Source organism: Mytilus edulis, chromosome 4 (assembly GCF_963676685.1).
Source record: "Mytilus edulis chromosome 4, xbMytEdul2.2, whole genome shotgun sequence".
Classification (NCBI taxonomy): domain Eukaryota; kingdom Metazoa; phylum Mollusca; class Bivalvia; order Mytilida; family Mytilidae; genus Mytilus; species Mytilus edulis.
Window position 1 is genome coordinate 5,236,211 of NC_092347.1, and position 19,896 is coordinate 5,256,106.

At 33.1% G+C, this 19,896-nt stretch overlaps 1 protein-coding gene across 2 annotated transcripts; it reads left to right on the top strand.

The window, feature by feature from the left end:
• The first annotated feature begins 4,406 nt into the window (after positions 1-4,406).
• LOC139521674 (glycosyl hydrolase YngK-like) lies at positions 4,407-16,065 on the top strand. Of its 2 annotated transcripts, none has more exons than XM_071315187.1 (3): positions 4,407-4,496; positions 14,046-14,088; positions 14,608-16,065. In XM_071315187.1, the coding sequence occupies exons 2-3, from the start codon at positions 14,046-14,048 to the stop codon at positions 16,020-16,022; spliced, it is 1,458 nt and encodes a 485-aa protein (XP_071171288.1). In that variant the 5' UTR covers positions 4,407-4,496; the 3' UTR covers positions 16,023-16,065. The 2 variants fall into 2 exon arrangements, with proteins under 2 accessions (XP_071171288.1, XP_071171287.1); XM_071315186.1 differs by lacking the exon at positions 4,407-4,496 and adding an exon at positions 10,456-10,521.
• Positions 16,066-19,896: the final 3,831 nt, after the last annotated feature.

Here is a 19,896-nt window from a genome sequence, read left to right on the forward strand (position 1 = left end):
TTTCAACATTATCACATGATAATGACCATAAACAAAATGGAGTTCTATCATAGATACACAAAAACACTATTGCATAAAAGCAACAACATATCTTAATCAAAAGAAAGGAGAATGCTGAACAAATACTATTTTGTTGTTGAAAAAAGGAACACCAGTTTTATCCACTCATTTACATCGCTCCCTCATATCAAATATACAGAAGAAGATCATTGAAGAACAATTTGCAAAAATGATTTCTCTTAGAATTGAAGGGAATTGTTTAGTGAATGGAATAATGTATTCACTGAATTCTTACGTAGTGGATTGAATAACTGTACACAAGCTGAAACAGAAGAAATTCTAATTTAAAATAACACGAAAAGTGTTTATTTTATTATTTAATCTGCAAATATATAAACAAATTCTTTAGAACACCACAAATGGTATGACATTCAAATTGGTTGCTTATTAATGTATCGCATTGAAACAATTACAAAGAAAATAGAAGCATTTGCTCCAAAAAAAATTATAAATCAAAGTTAAATTTATAAAAAAAAGTCTAAACAATACCTAGATCTAAACAGTCAGACTGTATTATTTTCAATGTCATTAAAATGTTGAGTCAAACATTTATTAAAGTTTTAAATATCATTTGCATCAATTATACAGTCTTGTTATTATTATATTCATACTGTTTGTATACATGGTGTAGTGAAGAAATGTTCAACAAGTAAAAATAAGGGAAAACATTTCCTTAAGGGAAATTTGATCTTCAGAAATTTCCTTAGAGGAAATTTGAAGAACAATGATTTCCCTAGAGGAAATTTGTTGTCTTGAATTTTCCTCCAAGGAAAAGTGTTTGTCAAAAATTTCCTCACAGGAAAAAGTATTTCCTCCAAGGAAAATTTGAAGCTACAAATTTCCTCACAGGAAAAAGTATTTCCTCCAAGGAAAATTTGAAGCTGCAAATTTCCTCAAAGGAAAAAGAATTTCCTCTAAGGAAAAAGAATTTCCTCTAAGGAAATAGAATTTCCTCAAAGGAAATAATTATGCAGCAAATTCCCTAAGGGAAATCTTTTTCCCTTGAGGAAAAAACAATTTCCCTTGAGGAAAAATCTTTTTCCTTCAGGGAAATTTGATTTCCCTTGAGGAAAAGTACTTTTCCTCTGAGGAAATTGTTGAAAAAAGGGGCATAACTTTTTCAACAGTGGTGCTAGATCCAAAAAGTTTTAGGACAAATATCAGGGAACCAATACCAACCAAGTTATCAACTTTGTTTTGACTTAACTCCAAAAATTAAGGTGACAACTTTTGCACTCAGCGGAATTGCAAACTTGTCCCGGAGACTGTTCAGTGTTTATAAAAAAAATATCATTGATATTTCATGCCAATAAAGAAATATAAGCCAACATTGTGCCAACAATATGCCAACGTATTAGGTACTTATCTCCCCCCTTTATACCACATACTTGAAAATTATATTATTCCAACGTTCTAACAAAAAATGTGCTCTTCCTTCTCTTTATCTAACATTTTCAAATCTGTGTAGTCATTTAAATGTTTTTACCTAAATGATTGAATAATGTTATGCACAAACAAAAATGATCTAAAACCAGCCCAAAACAACAAATACAATTTGAATATACTTTAATTTTTTTCATTTTCTTGTATATCATCACATCATTGACACGAGTGAATTTTTTTACTCTCCAATTGATAGTTGTTAATCTACAGAATACATATATTATAATATCAATCAGTAGAATTTATGAATTGACTTATAATCATTCAATTCAATACCTCAATTTATTATTAAAATGAAAAAATGGTTGACAGACTGTATTTAAAAAAAAACATTAGGTAGACATCAATAAAACATACCCTAGACATTAGAAGAATATTTTGTCCAGATGTTTGAAAGATGTTGTCTGGATATTTTCAATTGAAACTGAATTATATAAAAATTATGTTATTTCAATATAAAATCAAGATATTTAAAAATAATGCTCTTTAAACATTCAGAACAAATATTTCCAGAAAATATGCTCTTCACATGAGTACAGCCAGACATATCACGTCAAAAACATGTTTTTGAATGATATTTTGTTGATATTTTGCAATATATTTTGAAAATATCAATAAAATGTTTGTGTGCTACCTGGGTCGTTATTTTGTTCACAAGGTAAAACAATCGTGTTCAGCCAATCAAATTCTGTGTTTCTCATGATCAAATTAATAAGCCAATCAAAAACGTTTTCTCTGAAGATTATTCTAGCATGCTAAATTTTGAGCTTTGTTGTTTTCATCTAGAACACATAAAATCGTGAACATGGCACTGCCGCAGGTGAATTTTTATCTGCAAAGAGTGTTCTTACACAGCTTAAGGACAAAAGCATGGCTGATTGACAAAATCCAATGATGCAGTACCACCATAAAGATAATACTGAATAGTAGTTTTTTCACTAATTTTTTGACATAATACGTTATTTTTGTATTCAATTAAATCATTTATAGCACAATGTACTATCATTTATAGCACAATGTACTATTCTTTTTTTTTCCGCAAAGACCAACAAACAGGTCCCCCCCCCCCCCCCCCCCCCCAATTATGAGTGGTGACCTTAAATGAAGGACTTTCCCTAAAAAAATAATATGAATATAAAGGTGCTCATTTTTTACAGTGGGTTGTTATATTCTTCCAATGAGGGTTACCCTAGGCATGTAAGCTCACCATACAAATATGACACTTTTTCTAGACAATTCAGATCGTGCAAAATACTTTGCTAAAAATTGTTGTCGCGCACTAAAACAAATCATGGGAACTTTCAAACGTTGGCAGGTATGTAACAAGTCTTACTATTTTTATGCCCTATTTATGGGCATTATGTTTTCTGATCTGTCAGTCCGTCCTGCTTCAGGTTAAAGTTTATGGTCGAGGTAGTTTTTGATGAAGTTGAAATCCAATCAACTTGAAACTTAGTACACATGTGTTCCTTATGATATAATCTTTCTAATTTTACTGCCAAATTAAAGATTTTACCTAATTTTCACGGTCCACTGAACATAGAAAATGATTGTAAGGATGGGAAATCCATGTACTTATGACACATTCTTGTTTGAAGACAAAATTTGTCATTACGATAATGGAACAAAGCAGGCTGGGTTAGTGGGGCTGCTTTTATGGTTATTCAAGTTACCTTTTATTCACCTTTCTTCTTGATTAATATAAATTGTGTAGAATCCTTGAATTATATATTCTTTTCTGATAACATTTATTTATTTTGGTGAATTTTAATACAGTTCAAAGTTTCCGTCATGACATGTTTTACTGTAGGTTCAATATTTATCAATTGGTTATTACAACATGTTCTAAGTACGAGCGTACCGACAAAAAGTTTGTTATATATGGGTATATGACAAAAACATATTCTAGATTTATGGACCGTAAATTCAATGATTAAGACTGGATTCATAGTATGGGCTTCTAATATGGCTTGAGTGATGAGAACAAAATAAGTATGACTTATGTAGAAAATATAAATGATGATCTAATATTTTTTTTTCTGGGAAAAAACTCAACATTTGAACTTTTCGTGATTTTCAACAGAACTATGATGTCCGCTGATGCCGTTAAAATTAAGTTACAACTTAAACGCTCTTGTGATTATGATTCTATTGGAAGTATATAATCTTGTCGAATAGATTATAAATGCATAAGGAAAACAATGCAAAATGTCTAAGAACTTTATCCCAATAACAAAACACGAGAACATGGAAGTATGATGCATAAAAGTCTTATGATACTTGAAATTAAAAACAAAGTTTTATATGTTTTATATATATAGTTACCAGGATTATAATTTAATACGCCAGATGCGCGTTTCGTCCACATAAGACTCATCAGTGACGCTTAGATCAAAATATTTATAAAGCCAAACAAGTACAAAATTGAAGAACATTGAGAATGCAAAATTCCAAAAAAATTTGCCAAATACGGCTAAGGTAATCTATGCCTGGGATGAAAAAAATCCTTAGTATTTCGAAAAATTCTAAGTTTTATCAAACTTCAAAGTTTATAAAAATTACCATATATAATTGATATTCAGGTCAACACTGAAGTGCTGACTACATTATTACAGGTAAACTATATTTATCTGATTTGACTATCTGATCCTTAACAAGGATCTTATTAGTTTTCCTTTTTAAGAGAGAAAGATAAAATGTCTTAACAGTTCGCTGATATTTTTCCGTATGCAGTGACCCTACGTACGGGATGCTGGAGCTGTGGAATTCGTGAGTTCAGACACATTCTTTCATTTCCATAAGTATTGTTATTTGTTGTGATGGACACATCTACATTTTGTATTTACAAGGACACTTTCTTCTTGATTTATTAACTGCTTTACTTGGAACAGGCACATACATACATAATGTGGCGGGGTTAAACATGTTAGCGGGATTCCAACCATCCCCTAACCTAAGACTGGATTCATTGGATTGGCTCCTCATATGGCTTGGTAAGATATTAATATGTATGAGTTATAGAATAAAAATATATATATATGGACTTTAGAAGTCATATTGTCGATTACATTACAAATGTATCAGGTAAACCATGTAAAATATTTAGGAACTCTATATAGTCTATCTTCATAATAAAACAAGAGAATACCAAATAAGAATAAGGAAATAAAAGTCATATGATACTTCAAAGTTAACAACATGTTTGCTATTAAATCATTTACCATGTAGGTAAGGCAGAAGCTAGACCATTCGAGATCACCAACATGTTCTGGTCATATCCATGCATGAAGTCGTTGTCTATCCATTATTGACTAGAACACACCCGCGAAATCGCGGGCATTCAGAGCGGAGTTAAAAGTATGTAAAGTGTTGTTAGAAGTTTTATACCTCCTCCTTCATTTCCAAAATTCCCAATTTTTGGTTTTCTATCAATTTCAATATGAACATACATTTAAGTAAGGAGCCTGTAGTTCAGTGGTTGTCGTTTGTTTGTGTTTTACATATTTGTTTTTCGTTCCTTTTTTGTACATAAATAAGGCCGCTAGTTTTCTCGTTTGAATTTTTTTACATCGTCATTTCGGGGCCTTTTAAAGCTGAGTATGCGGTATGGGCTTTGGTCGTTGTTGAAGGCCGTCCGGTGACCATAGTCGTTAATTTTGGTCTCTTGTGGAGAGTTGTCTCAACATGGCAATCATACCACATCTTTTTTTTTTGTAATCAATGAATTTTGTAAAATATTTAATGAATGGAGAATTTCAGAAAAGGTATCAAAAGTTCACATGAATAATTTTAGCGCTTATCTGTATCTTACTATATAAATAAAGTGTATTTACTTTCAATTCTTAGTTTAGTAATCGATCCATGGTGGTCAATTGACATAGTATGCAGACCCTCTCCATTTAATAAACTCTGAACAGAATTAAAATACACTTTATTCGTACTATTTGTTTGTTCAAAGTATACAGAAAAACGCAAACCGGAAGTATAATCTGACTTAAAATTCCGTCCAATGACGGGACAATATCCGGATGCCTTTTTCTCGTTTTTCTCCCAAAATAACTCAATCTGAATAATCATATGAATGAATGACAAATGCGACTATGCACTGTACATATAGGACACAGAGTCGTGTTGATTAATTTATTGTGGAAAGAAGAGAAGCGACACCAAAAATGAGGTCTTCTCGTTTAATAGTATAGATAACTTATGATATTGGTCAAGGTTGAGGCCATTCGTGTCTTTAAATTGTAGATAATTTTTTTTATTTTTGTCCTTGGCTTTACAAGAAAAAAGCTTAACAAAACAGCTTCTCTGGAATCATCACATAAAAAGCAAAAAAGGATTAGATTTAAGAATGTCTACTCCTTGTATACAGTATAAAACAAAATAAATGATAGATCATGCAAACAATTGCTAATAACCAAGTTCAAAAGATTTAATATTATGGCATTTATTTAGGGAAATTAAAAATTCAAAGAACTAGAGAAAGAAAAAAAAGATAGACAATAAACAAGTAAAAGACGTGTTTGTGCATTTTTTGGATTTTACTTCAACACTCATTTCCCCAACACGCCACCTAATGTTTTCATTCGTGAAAATTATTGCCATGGTTATCAATGTGTTTATCATTTGGGCTCTGATGGTCAGTTATTAATTATATTTTAGGGATGAAGAGCTGTCAATTTAGCTCTTGAAAACCGACAAATTTATCCATTTGGTATCAATCATTACGATTCTTTTTGCCTTCAAAAATATCTTATTTTGTATAGACTAGCTATTAAGCATCACAGGGATTCGGTAGGCAGATTAAAATTCTTTATCAATGTTTTAAAATCTTATTTCGTTTTTGCTGTCTATTTGTATTACATTATTAACGTTTTTTACATTGGCATAAATATTTCTAGCACTTAATTTGCAGTTTACGTTTAATTCGAATACTAAAAAATATATAAAATAATTATTGTGCCAAAATTTTAATTGAAAAATGTTTAAATGAAACTATAAAAAACACAAGTAACCAATACATCTCAAGTTTGAACGTTTGTAGTATACCGGGAACCTTTTTAGCTCTGTTACTCAAATTATATATCAACCCAATTGTTATGACCCTTTAAAAGGTTATTTCACTCTACCTGTTCACTAACTTTATTTTCTGGTACTTGTATCAGATTCTGTATTTTTCTTCAATTTTTCCGAAGATAAGAATGTAGTTTTAATTGAAATGACTATGATAAATCAATAGTTGACAAATACAACCGTGCAATTGGCATTCTATATATAGCACAAAGTAAATAAAATTGAAAATAAACAGTGTACAAATATTATACCAGTTCTGTTAATGAAGGTTATCTTCAAGAGGGAGATTGTATTCTATATTGAAGGCTGCTTAGAAAAAAATTCGATCACAGCATATATCATAATATCATTGTGTAACTTATCAAACGAAATCAAAATGAAAGGATTACAAGACTGCTTTTATGGCATGAACAGATGTGTACCTGTATTGAATATTGCTTCATTTATTATAAACCGAATTCTTCTGTCCCTTAATTTATTGATTTTTTAAATAGAAAATAGCAAAATCAATAAAAAGCGAATGTAAATTACTTATTATGCCAGGGTTATGATTATACAAAATAGTTCCACAAAGACTATATAAAGTAGGAAAATAAATAAGCCATCGCTTAATATTATTGGTTATCTCAATTTTGCAACCACTTCGATTCCAGTTTTAGGAATAAGGTCAAACATGCAGGATATCGGCAAAATTTTCAATAACAACATCTTGATTATTAAGAACCGCCTACTTTATCAACAAATGAACATGTCCGAATTCTTTATTGTACTCTGAAAAATACTTGTTACTCACAAATATCCGTCATTATGGTCGAAAAACGTCTTATTTAAAAAACAAAAATGGAAAAAGGATGTCGGCAACACATCGAATATCGAAGGATGTCGGGGACACACTACTTTATTAAATCAAAGAAGATTGATATCACCAAGTGTTCCACTTAAACCTTGTTTTAGTTTCTTTCCATCGAATGATAAGCATGCTGAAGTATCCTGTGGGGAATTGGCGATATCATGCATAATGCCAGTGAAGATTACAGGTTCACGTATTTATGTTTTTCGTAGAGTTATATGGTTAAAAGTTTCTGAGAATTTTGATATCTGGAACTGCAAAGTTTATATCTGCTTCAGTTGTATTGAAGGAACCTTTCACAGTTTCACCAAACGTAATTTGCGAAGTATTTTTGAACCCCATCATGAATCGAACAAACTTGCTGCCAAATTATATCCATCCAAGTTTCCAAAACTTTTCTGTACTGTCCATGTAACGCATTTCGCAAGTATTTGAAGTGCCGAAAAAGTTAACTAATTCAATCCATAAGAGAAACGCAATATTGTCGAGGGGAAATTTTTCGTCTGATACAACCTTGAAGAAATTAACGATGGAATCAGCACAATTGTTTTGATTAAGAACTGTAATAACTGCAGGAGTAAGTGCTATCAATTCTTGCAGTCTGTCATTTTTTTCGGGGATCCTTTATTTCATGTTCCATTTCATGTAACATGTCGTTTTGAAGTTGATCTGCAAACAATATGCATGGCCCTGTTAGTCCTCTATCGTGACCTTTGCTCAAGTTTACTGACGGTTTTGTTGAAATTTCTTCAGTAATTAACATTAGGTGAAACTTAATATTTTTGGCATGCGTTTTTATTTTGATGACAAATGAGGATTTGCATGGTTTTGATTTTTTTACGGATGGCGATCTGGTCGGCTGGTCAACATCAGGTTGTATTCGCGATCGTTTCCGCCTGCACAAGTTTAAGTTTGATTTGCGTCTTGTCATGACCATTTTCATCTGAAAAAATAAGAAATTAGATCTAGTCACATGTTGAATAACATATATATGTTAAAAATAGTTTATGATGTGTCCCCGACATCCTTCGATATTCGATGTGTTGCCGACATCCTTTTTCCATTTTTTTTTTAAATAAGACGTTTTTCGACCATAATGACGGATATTTGTGAGTAACAAGTATTTTCCAGAGTACAATAAAGAATCGGACGTTTTCATTTGTTGATAAAGTAGGCGGTTCTTGATAATCAAGATGTTGTTATGAAAAATTTTGCCGATATCATCCTGCATGTTTGACCTAATTCCTAAAACTGGTATCGAAGTGTTTGCAAAATTGAGATAACCAATAATATTGAGCGATGGTTCATTTATTTTCCTACTGTATATAGTCTTTGTGGGACTATTTTGTATAATCATAACCCTCATATAACTGGCATAATAAGTAAAATTCTTACCTTGAAGCGACAAGATGGTGGTCCAATTTCAATCGCCGACACCCTGCGTGATGACTTAGATTTCCCCCTTGATACAGGTACACAGAACGATAGGTAACTATTTTTCAGAATCAACCTTGACGATTCCATGTTTCAATTAAATGTGCTCCAAGGCACAAAATAATGACCTGTGCGAGGTCATTATTTTCCTTGATAAAAAAATGCAATCTATAATTTACTTCAAAATTATATTCGTCTGATAGTTTGTTTTTTTTTGCCGATCAGGGAATTTATTTTTTAAAGTTCAATCGATGATAGGTGTAAAAGAAATCGTCATTGCAATTTGCCAGCATTTTGGTTTTAGAAGCAAATAACGTGAAATTTTGTTAATTTATCACTACAATACAGTGAATACAGAAACATTGTCATATATATTTTTGTATGTGAAATGAATTGTAATGTCGAATTTCATAAACTAAAGCCAGATTTAACATACTCGTGTGTGATTATAAAAAAACATACCCCTTCCCTTTTCTATAAACTAAGTTGGTACAATAAATTACTTACATTTGTCATACACCGTTATCGGATGGTAACAATGAAGTTGGGTCTTTCTTCGTGCAGTTACAGTAATATTTTTATTGTGTATGGATAATAATTAAAATTTTTACGTCGGTAAAATAGGATAATATATTTTGCAAATCTTGATAAAAAATAATATTTTGTTGACTGTATATAAGTCAGATCATATCCAGAAATCAACGCCACTTTGCTTATTTGAATATTATACTAAAGAAATCGGATACGGGTCACGGAAATTACATTAAAATGATAGGGAATTTTGAAAAAAATGTCTGTTTTATTTTTAATTTAAGTGATAGACAGGTTGCCGGGGCAGAAAATGAATATACACAACAATATACACCATTTAAACGAAACATAATGACAGTTGTTGCAAAAATACAGGTTCCTGAGCTATTTTATAAATCGAAGCGAGAGGCTTTTAACATTGCAGTGTAAAATACAGGAGAAAATGGCTGAAACGTCAAATTTGCAAACTTCGTGTTGAAAATTGGCTTACAAGGTCATTACAAAAACAGGTTGCCGGGGTGAAATATGAAACTTGAATTTCCAAAGAATAAGCAAGTCCAAACCTTGTATGTGTAGTCGTTGAACTCTAGGTTCCCACGAAAAATTAAAATGTCACTATTTCAAGAAGAATAAACTCACGAAAGCACGAAAAATTCACTAAATTCGCGTTCATTGTTTTGATTTTGACCGCCTGACAACTTTACGGAAATATCAAAGTGATTGTAAATAAGGACTCTGTGACGGGCAACTTATAATATTCGTGTTTTAAAGATTTTAATGATATCAAGCCTATCAAGCCAGTCCAGTTCAAAGTACTATCACGTGGTACAATTCTCATTTACATATTATGAATATTAATTAGCAAAACCACTACTAATTTCTGGCTATGATAATGTATATTTTAAGGTTTTTCTTTTCTACGACAAGAAAAACCTAAAAAATATACATTATCTATAACAGAAATACTAAGTATCGTCTATATGACAAAATTAATTAGCTTACAATTAAGTTCAAGCAAGTTAGTCGTTAAAATGATAAGTATAGTCAGGAACATATATCTATATATATATACTGTTCCCAGGTATAGTAGATAAGACATACAGACTGAGGGTCAGTCACTGGTACAGGTAAGATGACTTTTACTACAGTTTACAGATACCATATCGTGATCTATCATCATTGTTCATGTTTTTGTCAGAGATCTCGTTATTATATTATATGACAAATATGATTTATGATATCTAATTACCGATTTGCCACTGGATAGGCTAGCTAGCTCAATTTTCATCTGTTGGACAATCATATTCCTTCCAAATATAACTCGCTTTAATCAATGTAAGCACGTTCTCCGAATGAACGCTATTGATTTTAAGGTCAAACTAAAACGTTCTTGGCCCAGTTGTTTAGCAATTTTAAACATGGGGTTAAATACACTATTGTTCTTTTTGCTTTTACCTGGACCCTTTAAATTATTAATTATGTGATCCGGCTCTCCTTTGTTTTAACAGGGATGATCTGAGCCGGATCACCCCTACCAGATCACCCTAGTTTGAGTTTCTTTGTTATGCATGCTTTCCTTTGTTCTGTAACATTTTGGCGGGAATGTCAAATCCACTATAAAACTTATAATTAATTATACAGAAAAGACTAGTTGTTGGCATGACACGGGTTATGTTCTTCTCATATATTTTATGATAGTATGATACTAAACCCCTAACGGGAGGGATTGTACCTGATATTCATATGATGAAGACATAATCTTTCAATCAGTTTAATTGAGGTCTGGAGCTGGCATGTCAGTTAACTGCTAGTAGTCTGTTGTTATTTATGTATTATTGTCATTTTATTTATTTTCTTTTGTTACATCTTTTGACATCAGACTCGGACTTCTCTTGAACTGAATTTTAATGTACGTATTGTTATTCTTTTACTTTTCTACATTGGCTAGAGGTATAGGGGGAGGGTTGAGATCTCATAAACATGTTTAACCCCGCCGCAATTTTGCGCCTGTCCCAAGTCAGGAGCCTCTGGCCTTTGTTAGTCTTGTATGATTTTAAATTTTAGTTTCTTGTGTATAATTCGGAGTTTAGTATGACGTCCATTATCACTGTACTATTATGCATATTTTAGGGGCCAGCTGAAGGACACCTACGGGTGCGGGAATTCTCGCTACATTGAAGACCCATTGGTTGCCTTCGGCTGTTGTTTGCTCTATGGTCGGATGGTTGTCGCTTTGACATATTCACCATTTCCTTTCTCAATTTTATCTATCAAAATTCACGTAGAAAAAATCCAGTGTACATGCTGGGATTCGAACTCAAGATCTATAGCATATCAAGCCACGACACATACCACTACACCAGGACGACTAGATTATCAGAAAATTAACATACTTAAAGGAAGCAAGATATTTTTATAAATGGGGCGAGTTGGTAGAACTTTATTCAGTGGGGTTTAAACACTTTTCGTTAATAAGTGAGTTGTCAGATTGATTGTTGAATTTGATTTTACATTTTTTTCAAAAGTGGGGTGAGTCGGTTAACAAGATTGGGGCGATTTGTTTTATAAAGTGGCGATATAATGTGGGCCGATTGGCCACTGGGCGAGTTGACATTATTTGATATCTACTCATCGTGTTCGGGGTTATAAAGGGTATACATCACATAGTAATATATAAATTATATTATAATGGTTGTGTGGCGTTCTTTACTAGATTTTATGAATTGTAAATGGTTTTTCGTATAATCTAAAACAGCTGGGATGTAAAATAGTTATCCCATTCGGACTTGTTGTGTCAGTTTTAGATCTTACACTGACACACCGCGTCCTCGTGGAGTAACTATAAAAATAAATAGCAGGATATACTAGTTTGTTTGCTTTTGCTTTTGTCTTGTTTTGTTTTTTAATTGTTTTTGCCGGGGATTCTGAAGCTTATTTTTGTACTGGCTAAATATGTCACAAGGAAAGACTATATTACTTATCTATATAGCAACCTGTATTAGAGAAGCATGCATAGCATTTTCATGTTTCCATAGTACAACAACCACATAAGTAACACGCTTCAGATGTACTAAATAAGTAATGAAATACAACTGAATGTATATTTATTTGAAGGTAAACTAATTAAAATCCCATTTCGTTGTGATTTTCGATATAATTCCACCTTATGAAATAATGTTGTATTTTGATAAGATTAGAGAAATGGTATTTTTCACAAAAAGTCTATATATTGAGATTTTCTTTTACACATTCGGTGGAATTAAAAATTTAAATTATGCTTACCAGGGGTATTTACCAAAACTACCGGTTTCAAGGTACACAAATTTCCCTCGCCTAACGTCTCTGGACATTTCTTAACCGGTTATTTTGCCAAATACCCCTCCTTAAAATGACATATCTGTATATAATATTTACTCGGTATGGTTATCGCAGTAAACAAACTGTTGATTCTTTTACCTGCATCACACAAATAGTTACTTTATTATTCAGCTATCTAACCGGGGTATGGTTACATGAGAAAAGGCACTGAGCAGAAGCTCTGGTCAAAAGTGTATCCTTAGAATTGTGAAGATTCGATAGGGGCTGTTGTTGACCGGTTGAGAGTACATTTAAAATTTGTCAGCAATTATAAAGATTCATAGATTATACAATTAAGCAACTGCTTAATATGAAAAAAGAAGATGTAGTATGATTGTTAATGAGTGAATTCTTCACAAGAGATCAAATGACACAGAAAGTAACATATGTATTCAATAGGTCATCGTACGACCTTCAACAATAAGTAACACCTATACCAAAACAAGCAGCTATAAAAGCCCCCAAAATGACAAATATAAAATAACGTGTTTTTCAATATAAAACGATGTGTATTATAGTGTTATTAACTGGCTGTTTCTGTATTGGCACTGGTATAGATTCAAGGTTTGCTGTATTGGCCTCGAGACCCGTAGATTCAAGGTTTGCTGTATTGGCCTCGAGACCCGTAGGGTCGAGGGCCAATACAGCAAACCTTGAATCTATACCAGTGCCAATACAGAAACAGCCAGTTAATAACACTATATTATTAAATGATATGAGCAAATAAGCCCTAATACGGATAAATCAGCATGTGCAATACTAAAAACGTTTCACTGTCGATATAAATCAAGATTTAATATTGCTCTTCGAACAGGGCCAATACGGAAAAAAACCGTATTAGCCCTACAGGACGTTCACTTCCGGTTTTCAATTTTATTACGCCATTACTTAACTCTGAAAGTATCGTTATGCATAAAAACATTTGTATAATATTTTTTGAATTAAAGTCATAAAATAAACAGGTTAAATGATGTGCAATGTTTTGTAATGTCTTAAAGTTTTGAAACGGAAAAAACGAGGGCCAATACGGAAAAAAGCGGGAAAAAAGCTGTATTGGCCCATGGGCTAATACGGGACGTTCACTTCCGGTTTTTAATTCTCTTATTATCATTTAATAAAAGTGTTATGAACTGGCTGTTTCTGTATTGGCACTGGTATAGATTCTCGGTCAGCTGTATTGGCCCTCGACCCTACGGGTCTCGAGGCCAATACAGCAAACCTTGAATCTATACCAGTGCCAATACAGAAACAGCCAGTAAATAACACTATAATATAAACTTATTTTGTTTTTCAGATGTTTGGACTATTGATTTTGTTACCAGTGCTGGTTTACTCGGGTAGGTTCCAGTATGATATAGAAAATGTACATATGGAAATTTCGCACAAATGTTTTTTTATAGGAACACTGAAATAAATATATGTATAATACCCTTTTCTACGAGCCACAATGAGATACAATTTCACTTTCAGGGAAACTTCAAGTTTGGTTGGTTTATGCTATTTGACCAGAGATGTGTTGACTATAACAAAACCCACCACTTTAGCCAAGTCAAACACATAAATCTTAAAAAGACAAACTTTTTAAGCCTCAATCAAACAGAGTCGTATTCTTTATATATTTTTTTGTGATGAATCTAACTTTTTTTACCTTTCGAAAGAAAATTTGTTTTTCAAGAAATACAAAATAAAAAGATTGATTTAAAAAAAAGCATGCACAAATCAATCAAAATTTAATTCAAATAATCTAAGAATTCAATAAATGTTTGTATCCCCAGTCGGGGTTGACCATCACAAAGTGTGTTCATTGTGTTCTATGAAGGTGAAAGTAAAACTATAATTCTTTTATATCCTTACAGATGATTCGTATTGGCCTGTCAGGGAGTTTAGAGGTGCCTTTGTAGCAACAGTAGCGAATATTGATTGGCCTTCTTCTCGACATTTAACAACAAACCAACAGAAAAACGAACTGATAAACCTACTAGACAAATTACAGAAACTTAATTTCAATGCAATTGTATTACAAGTTCGCCCGGCCGGTGATGCATTATACAGCTCAAAACTAGAACCATGGAGTTACTACTTAACGGGAGAACAAGGGAAAGCACCGTCTCCGTTCTACGATCCACTTGAATTTGCCATTACTGAAGCTTATAAAAGAAACTTTGAAGTGCATGCTTGGTTTAATCCGTACAGGGCGCGGTCAGGAAGTAATTCGAGTGTCGGTTTAGCTCAAAATCACATTGCTCATATCTATCCACAGTACGTGTACAAGTATGGTCATGATTTATGGATGGACCCAGGGGCCAGTGTAATTCAGGATCACGCTATTAAAGTATTTCTTGATGTGGTAACCAGATATGACATTGACGGAGTTCACATAGATGATTATTTTTATCCTTATCCAGTTTCAGGCACAGACTTTCCAGACTCTCATACTTACTCATCATACAAACAAAGTGGTGGTAATTTGGGACTGACTGACTGGCGGCGTAACAATATCAATACGTTAATACAACATTTGTCGACGCGTATCAAAACTATCAAGCCGTATGTCAAGTTTGGCATTAGCCCTTTTGGTATATGGCAACCCGGTTACCCTCATGGCATACATGGATTTAACTCCTTCACATCATTGTATGCGGATTCGCGAAAATGGTTCAAAGAAGGCTGGCTTGACTATGTTGCACCACAACTGTATTGGCAAATAGACCCTCCTGCTCAAAGTTATCCTGCACTTTTGGATTGGTGGTTAGACCAAAACACTCATCAACATCATGTTTACACCTCAAATTATGCCTCCGCTGTGCTTGTCAAACACTGGTCTCCCAATGAGCTGGTAAGGCAGGTCCAAATATCTCGTTCAAGAGATAGTCGGAAAAGTTTTGGAAATATCCATTTTAGTGCAAAAATTTTCGTGGGGAATATGCACGGAATGAGTGACGTTTTTCATGCAAATGTATATACCTCACCCGCTCTTACACCCGAAATGCCATGGCTGTCCTGCCCTAACCCACCGAAACCGTCAAATGTTAAAACACATGGATATAACGTTTTTTGGACCCCAGATACAAGTGGTCATGTGAGATCGTGGGCAATTTTCCATTTCATAGCGGAAGTTTTTGGTCTTGTTACTGTGTTGCCTCAAGATTCTACATCATTCACCGCTACTGAAATTGGAAGTTATGTAATTGTTTCAGTAAGCAGGATCGGAAAGCAAAGCACGGAGGAAAGGTTTACAATTAGGCTAAACAGCTCTTCGGTTTTTGGTTAAAAGCTTTGCACTAAATTATCGATAAATGGTATAATACAATGTCTATCATGGTCTCTATTCTAACTTTAAAGTTTTACTGACGCCATTACGAGTTGATTGACCGTTATGGAATATCTGTGTTAAAAGGATATGTCCCGATTGTTGTAACCACAATCCTCTTTTCCTTTAATAAGACCTACCAAATTAGATTTGTCGGCAGTTTTGTTCTTACATAAGCAAAACAACGGTATCGTATGTGGAGGGGAATATCATCGGTTTACCCTTCCGGAGCACCTGAAATCACTCCAGGTTTATTTTGCGGTGTGTTGCTCAGCGTATACTTTTCCATGTTGTGTTTGGTATACTATTATTTTACCTTTAATCTTTTTCTATGTTTTGCCATAGCGTTGTACGTTTGTTTTCGCCTCAGGCTTTCCTTCATGTAATATTTATCTATCCTTTATAATGTTCGCCCATTTTTCTCTATTCTTTTTTTTTTTTGCTTAGTATTTTCTATTTCGTAAACCCCTTTCTGACACATTTTTCCCTCCACATTTTTTAGGATTTTCATGACTCTTGTCCTTTTATCAAATGAACCGGGTTTATTGATTTAATTGGACAGAGAGGATTAGAGAGGTTACCCGGCAAAATTTAAAACCAACCATAAAACACGTAGAATAATATCACAGAAAGCAACAACAAAAATGTATTTACTAGAACACAATGATTAAAGGTTGGATTTTTCTATTACTAGTACATAATGTTATATTCAAGATGATGTCACCAATGATCTGAACGAGCTAAAGATAGTTTCAAAATTGACCGTACAAATCAAATCGAGAATCAACAAAATTGACCATTGTGAGCTGGATGTTATTCACTTAAAAGTTAAAAAAAAAAAAAAAGCTCACGTTATTATATATGTAACAAGAATAATGTGTATTAGGTAGTTTGGTCTTGGTGGCATATCTTTAATTTGATAGTATATTCACAGCTTTCTATAATTGTAACTAATAAAGGCATACATAATATATTGTATTGGCGCTTTTCGGTTGATGAAGATCTCATATCGACCACTAGATGTTGTTTACCTATGTTTGCTGCGTTGGGGTCCTATCTTATTGACATATTCTCAATAAAAAAAAAATAATGAGCTAAATGTTTTGTCTATTTTCGTGTGTTTTAGAAAGAATTATGTTACTTTGTGTTCAATTGTGACATCTATTTTTATTTATTTTTTGTCATCACAGATAAATAAAAGGAATAAGAGTTTGATCATCACTTTTTTTTTTTAATTTCTTAGGTTTAGATAAACAAGATTTTGTTATCTTTAAACATTTTGCAAATTAAATATATATCTGATATTTATAAAATATTTTTCTTTGCCATCTTGAATGGCTGACTAGAATCAACTGTAATCCCTCGAATGTGGGACTCCTTCTGTCCCTCGGAAGTGGGATTCCTTTTGTCCCTCGAAAGTGGGATTCCTTTTGTCCCTCGAAAGTGGGATTCATTTTGTCCCTCGAAAGTGGGATTCCTTTTGTACCTTGAAAGTGGGATTCCTTCTGTCCCTTGAAAGTGGGATTCCTTTTGTTCCTCGAGAGTGGTATTCCTTCTGTCCCTTGAAAGTGAGATTCCTTTTGTCCCTCGAAAGTGGGATTCCTTGTGTCCCTCGAAAGTGGGATTCCTTTTGTCCCTTGAAAGTGGGATTCCTTCTGTCCCTTGAAAGTGGGATTCCTTTTGTCCCTCGAAAGTGGGATTCCTTTTGTCCCTCGAAAGTTGGATTCCTTTTGTCCCTCGAAAGTGGGATTCCTTCTGTCCCTCGAAAGTGGGATTCCTTTTGTCCCTCGAAAGTGGGATTCCTTTTGTCCCTTGAAAGTGGGATTCCTTCTGTCCCTTGAAAGTGTGATTCCTTTTAATTGTCCCTCGAAAGTTGGGATTCCTTTTGTCCCTCGAAAGTGGGATTCCTTTTGTCCCTCGAAAGTGGGATTCCTTCTGTCCCTTGAAAGTGGGATTCCTTTTGTCCCTCAAAAGTGGGATTCCTTCTGTCTCTCGAAAGTGGGATTCCTTCTGTCCCTCGAAAGTGGATTTCCTTCTGTCCCTCGAAAGTGGGATTCCTTGTCTGATTTGCACCAAAACTAACGGTTATGTTTTTGTGATATAAATATATCCAGATTCCAAGATTCAATTATAGTAACAATGTTTAGTCAACAAAGAAACACACCATATGATGAGTTATTATCATATCAATAATAAATCTCATATTAAGACAACACTTACTATTAACTTTGGTTGACAGTAAACAGAAGTATATATAAGTCGATATAAAATAAGTATTGTGAGGATTCAAACACATAAAACACAACCATGTCTTTTTATTGGTTTATAAATATCTAATGAAAATTCTCATAACCACTTTTTCTTCCTGATTGTTCTTTTTTCGTTCTTTAAAAATGATGTAGCATTTTATGGTGTGACATTTCTTAGTATGTTCTGTTTCGTTGGCTACTTATGCTGTGTAAATTTTTTTAATTTGTTTTGGTTATATTCCGTTGGCTCCATATGATATGTAAATTACGATGAGTACATTTCTTTTTGTGTTCTGTTCCGTTAACTTATAATGATGTGTAAATTTCTTTTTGTGTTCTGAACCGTTGGCTCCTTATGATGTAAACAATTCTTTTTGTGTTCTGAACCGTTGACTCCTTATGATGTGTACATTCCTTTTGTGTATGTTTCATTGGCTCCTTATTGGGTGTATATTTCCTATTGTGTTCTGTTCCGTTTACCTCTTATGGTGTGTACATTTATATTGAGTTATGTTCCGATAGCTCCTACTGCAGTGTATATTTCTAATTGTGTTATGTTCCGTTGGCTCCTAATGAGGTGTACAATTTTTAGTGTGCTTTGTTGCGTTGGCTCCTTAATTATGATCTGTACATTTCTTACTGTTCTGTTTTCTCCTTATGGAGTGTAATTTCTTATTTTATTCATTATGCGCATGTTTCCAGGGACATCTCAGATTTCAATGACCCCAATATTTTCATTACTTTTACAAGAGGGATATTACATAAATAGAGCTGATCGTGAAGAAGGAGCTCACCACTTTTTTTACTCAATAGACTTATCGTGAACGGTTTTAATTATAATATATAATACCGTTCTATCATTATGTCTGGTAGTATTTGGTGATGATTATTAATTTCAAAAGAATAAAATTATATTTCTTTTGATTTGTGCATTGAAATGTTGTGCACTTGCACAAGTATATTCCTGGGTTACTATTGTTGCATTACTGACTGAAATCATTAGTCAAATACAGCCATCCATAATGGAGTGTAGAAACGACATTATTTCAAACTAGCAGGTTAACTGCTTTGAGCTTGCTTGCAATGTTGATGCAGCAGAAGTTATGCTAGTTATTTGGAATTAAATATACATGACAGGACAGACTAAGCTTGGACCATGTTTGATTATCTTTGTTAAATCTATCCACATCTCTCCTTAACTCGAGGCGATTATAAGACCTTGATATTATCCATAGCTGTTTTAACCTTATATTGACCTCTCTCTCTATATATATATTTTTATTTATAGTGCAACCTGATATAACATTTATTTTATATACATTGATACAAAGTCAATCAGCCAGCCTTCAAAGGCTTACGAAGCACTGTCAATTAATATCTATAATTTGAGCTAATATAGAGAATATGAAATTAATACTTCAAGAACATTTTATAACAAGATTATTTAAATATCACAATGAGAAAGTAACTGAGTTCTGATTTTTGAAATATATAATATATACCATTTATTAATAAGTTTTCTGATGTTGTCAGAACTAAAATATAAAGAATCCTCCTTATGATGTGTACATTCCTTTTGTGTATGT

Bases quoted from the DNA above. Each gene is read 5' to 3' on its own strand.
- LOC139521674 (XM_071315187.1), top strand. From the start codon at position 14,046: ATGTTTGGACTATTGATTTTGTTACCAGTGCTGGTTTACTCGG. The intron at 14,089-14,607 runs GTAGGTTCCAGT...ATATCCTTACAG, and splicing joins ACCAGTGCTGGTTTACTCGG to ATGATTCGTATTGGCCTGTC.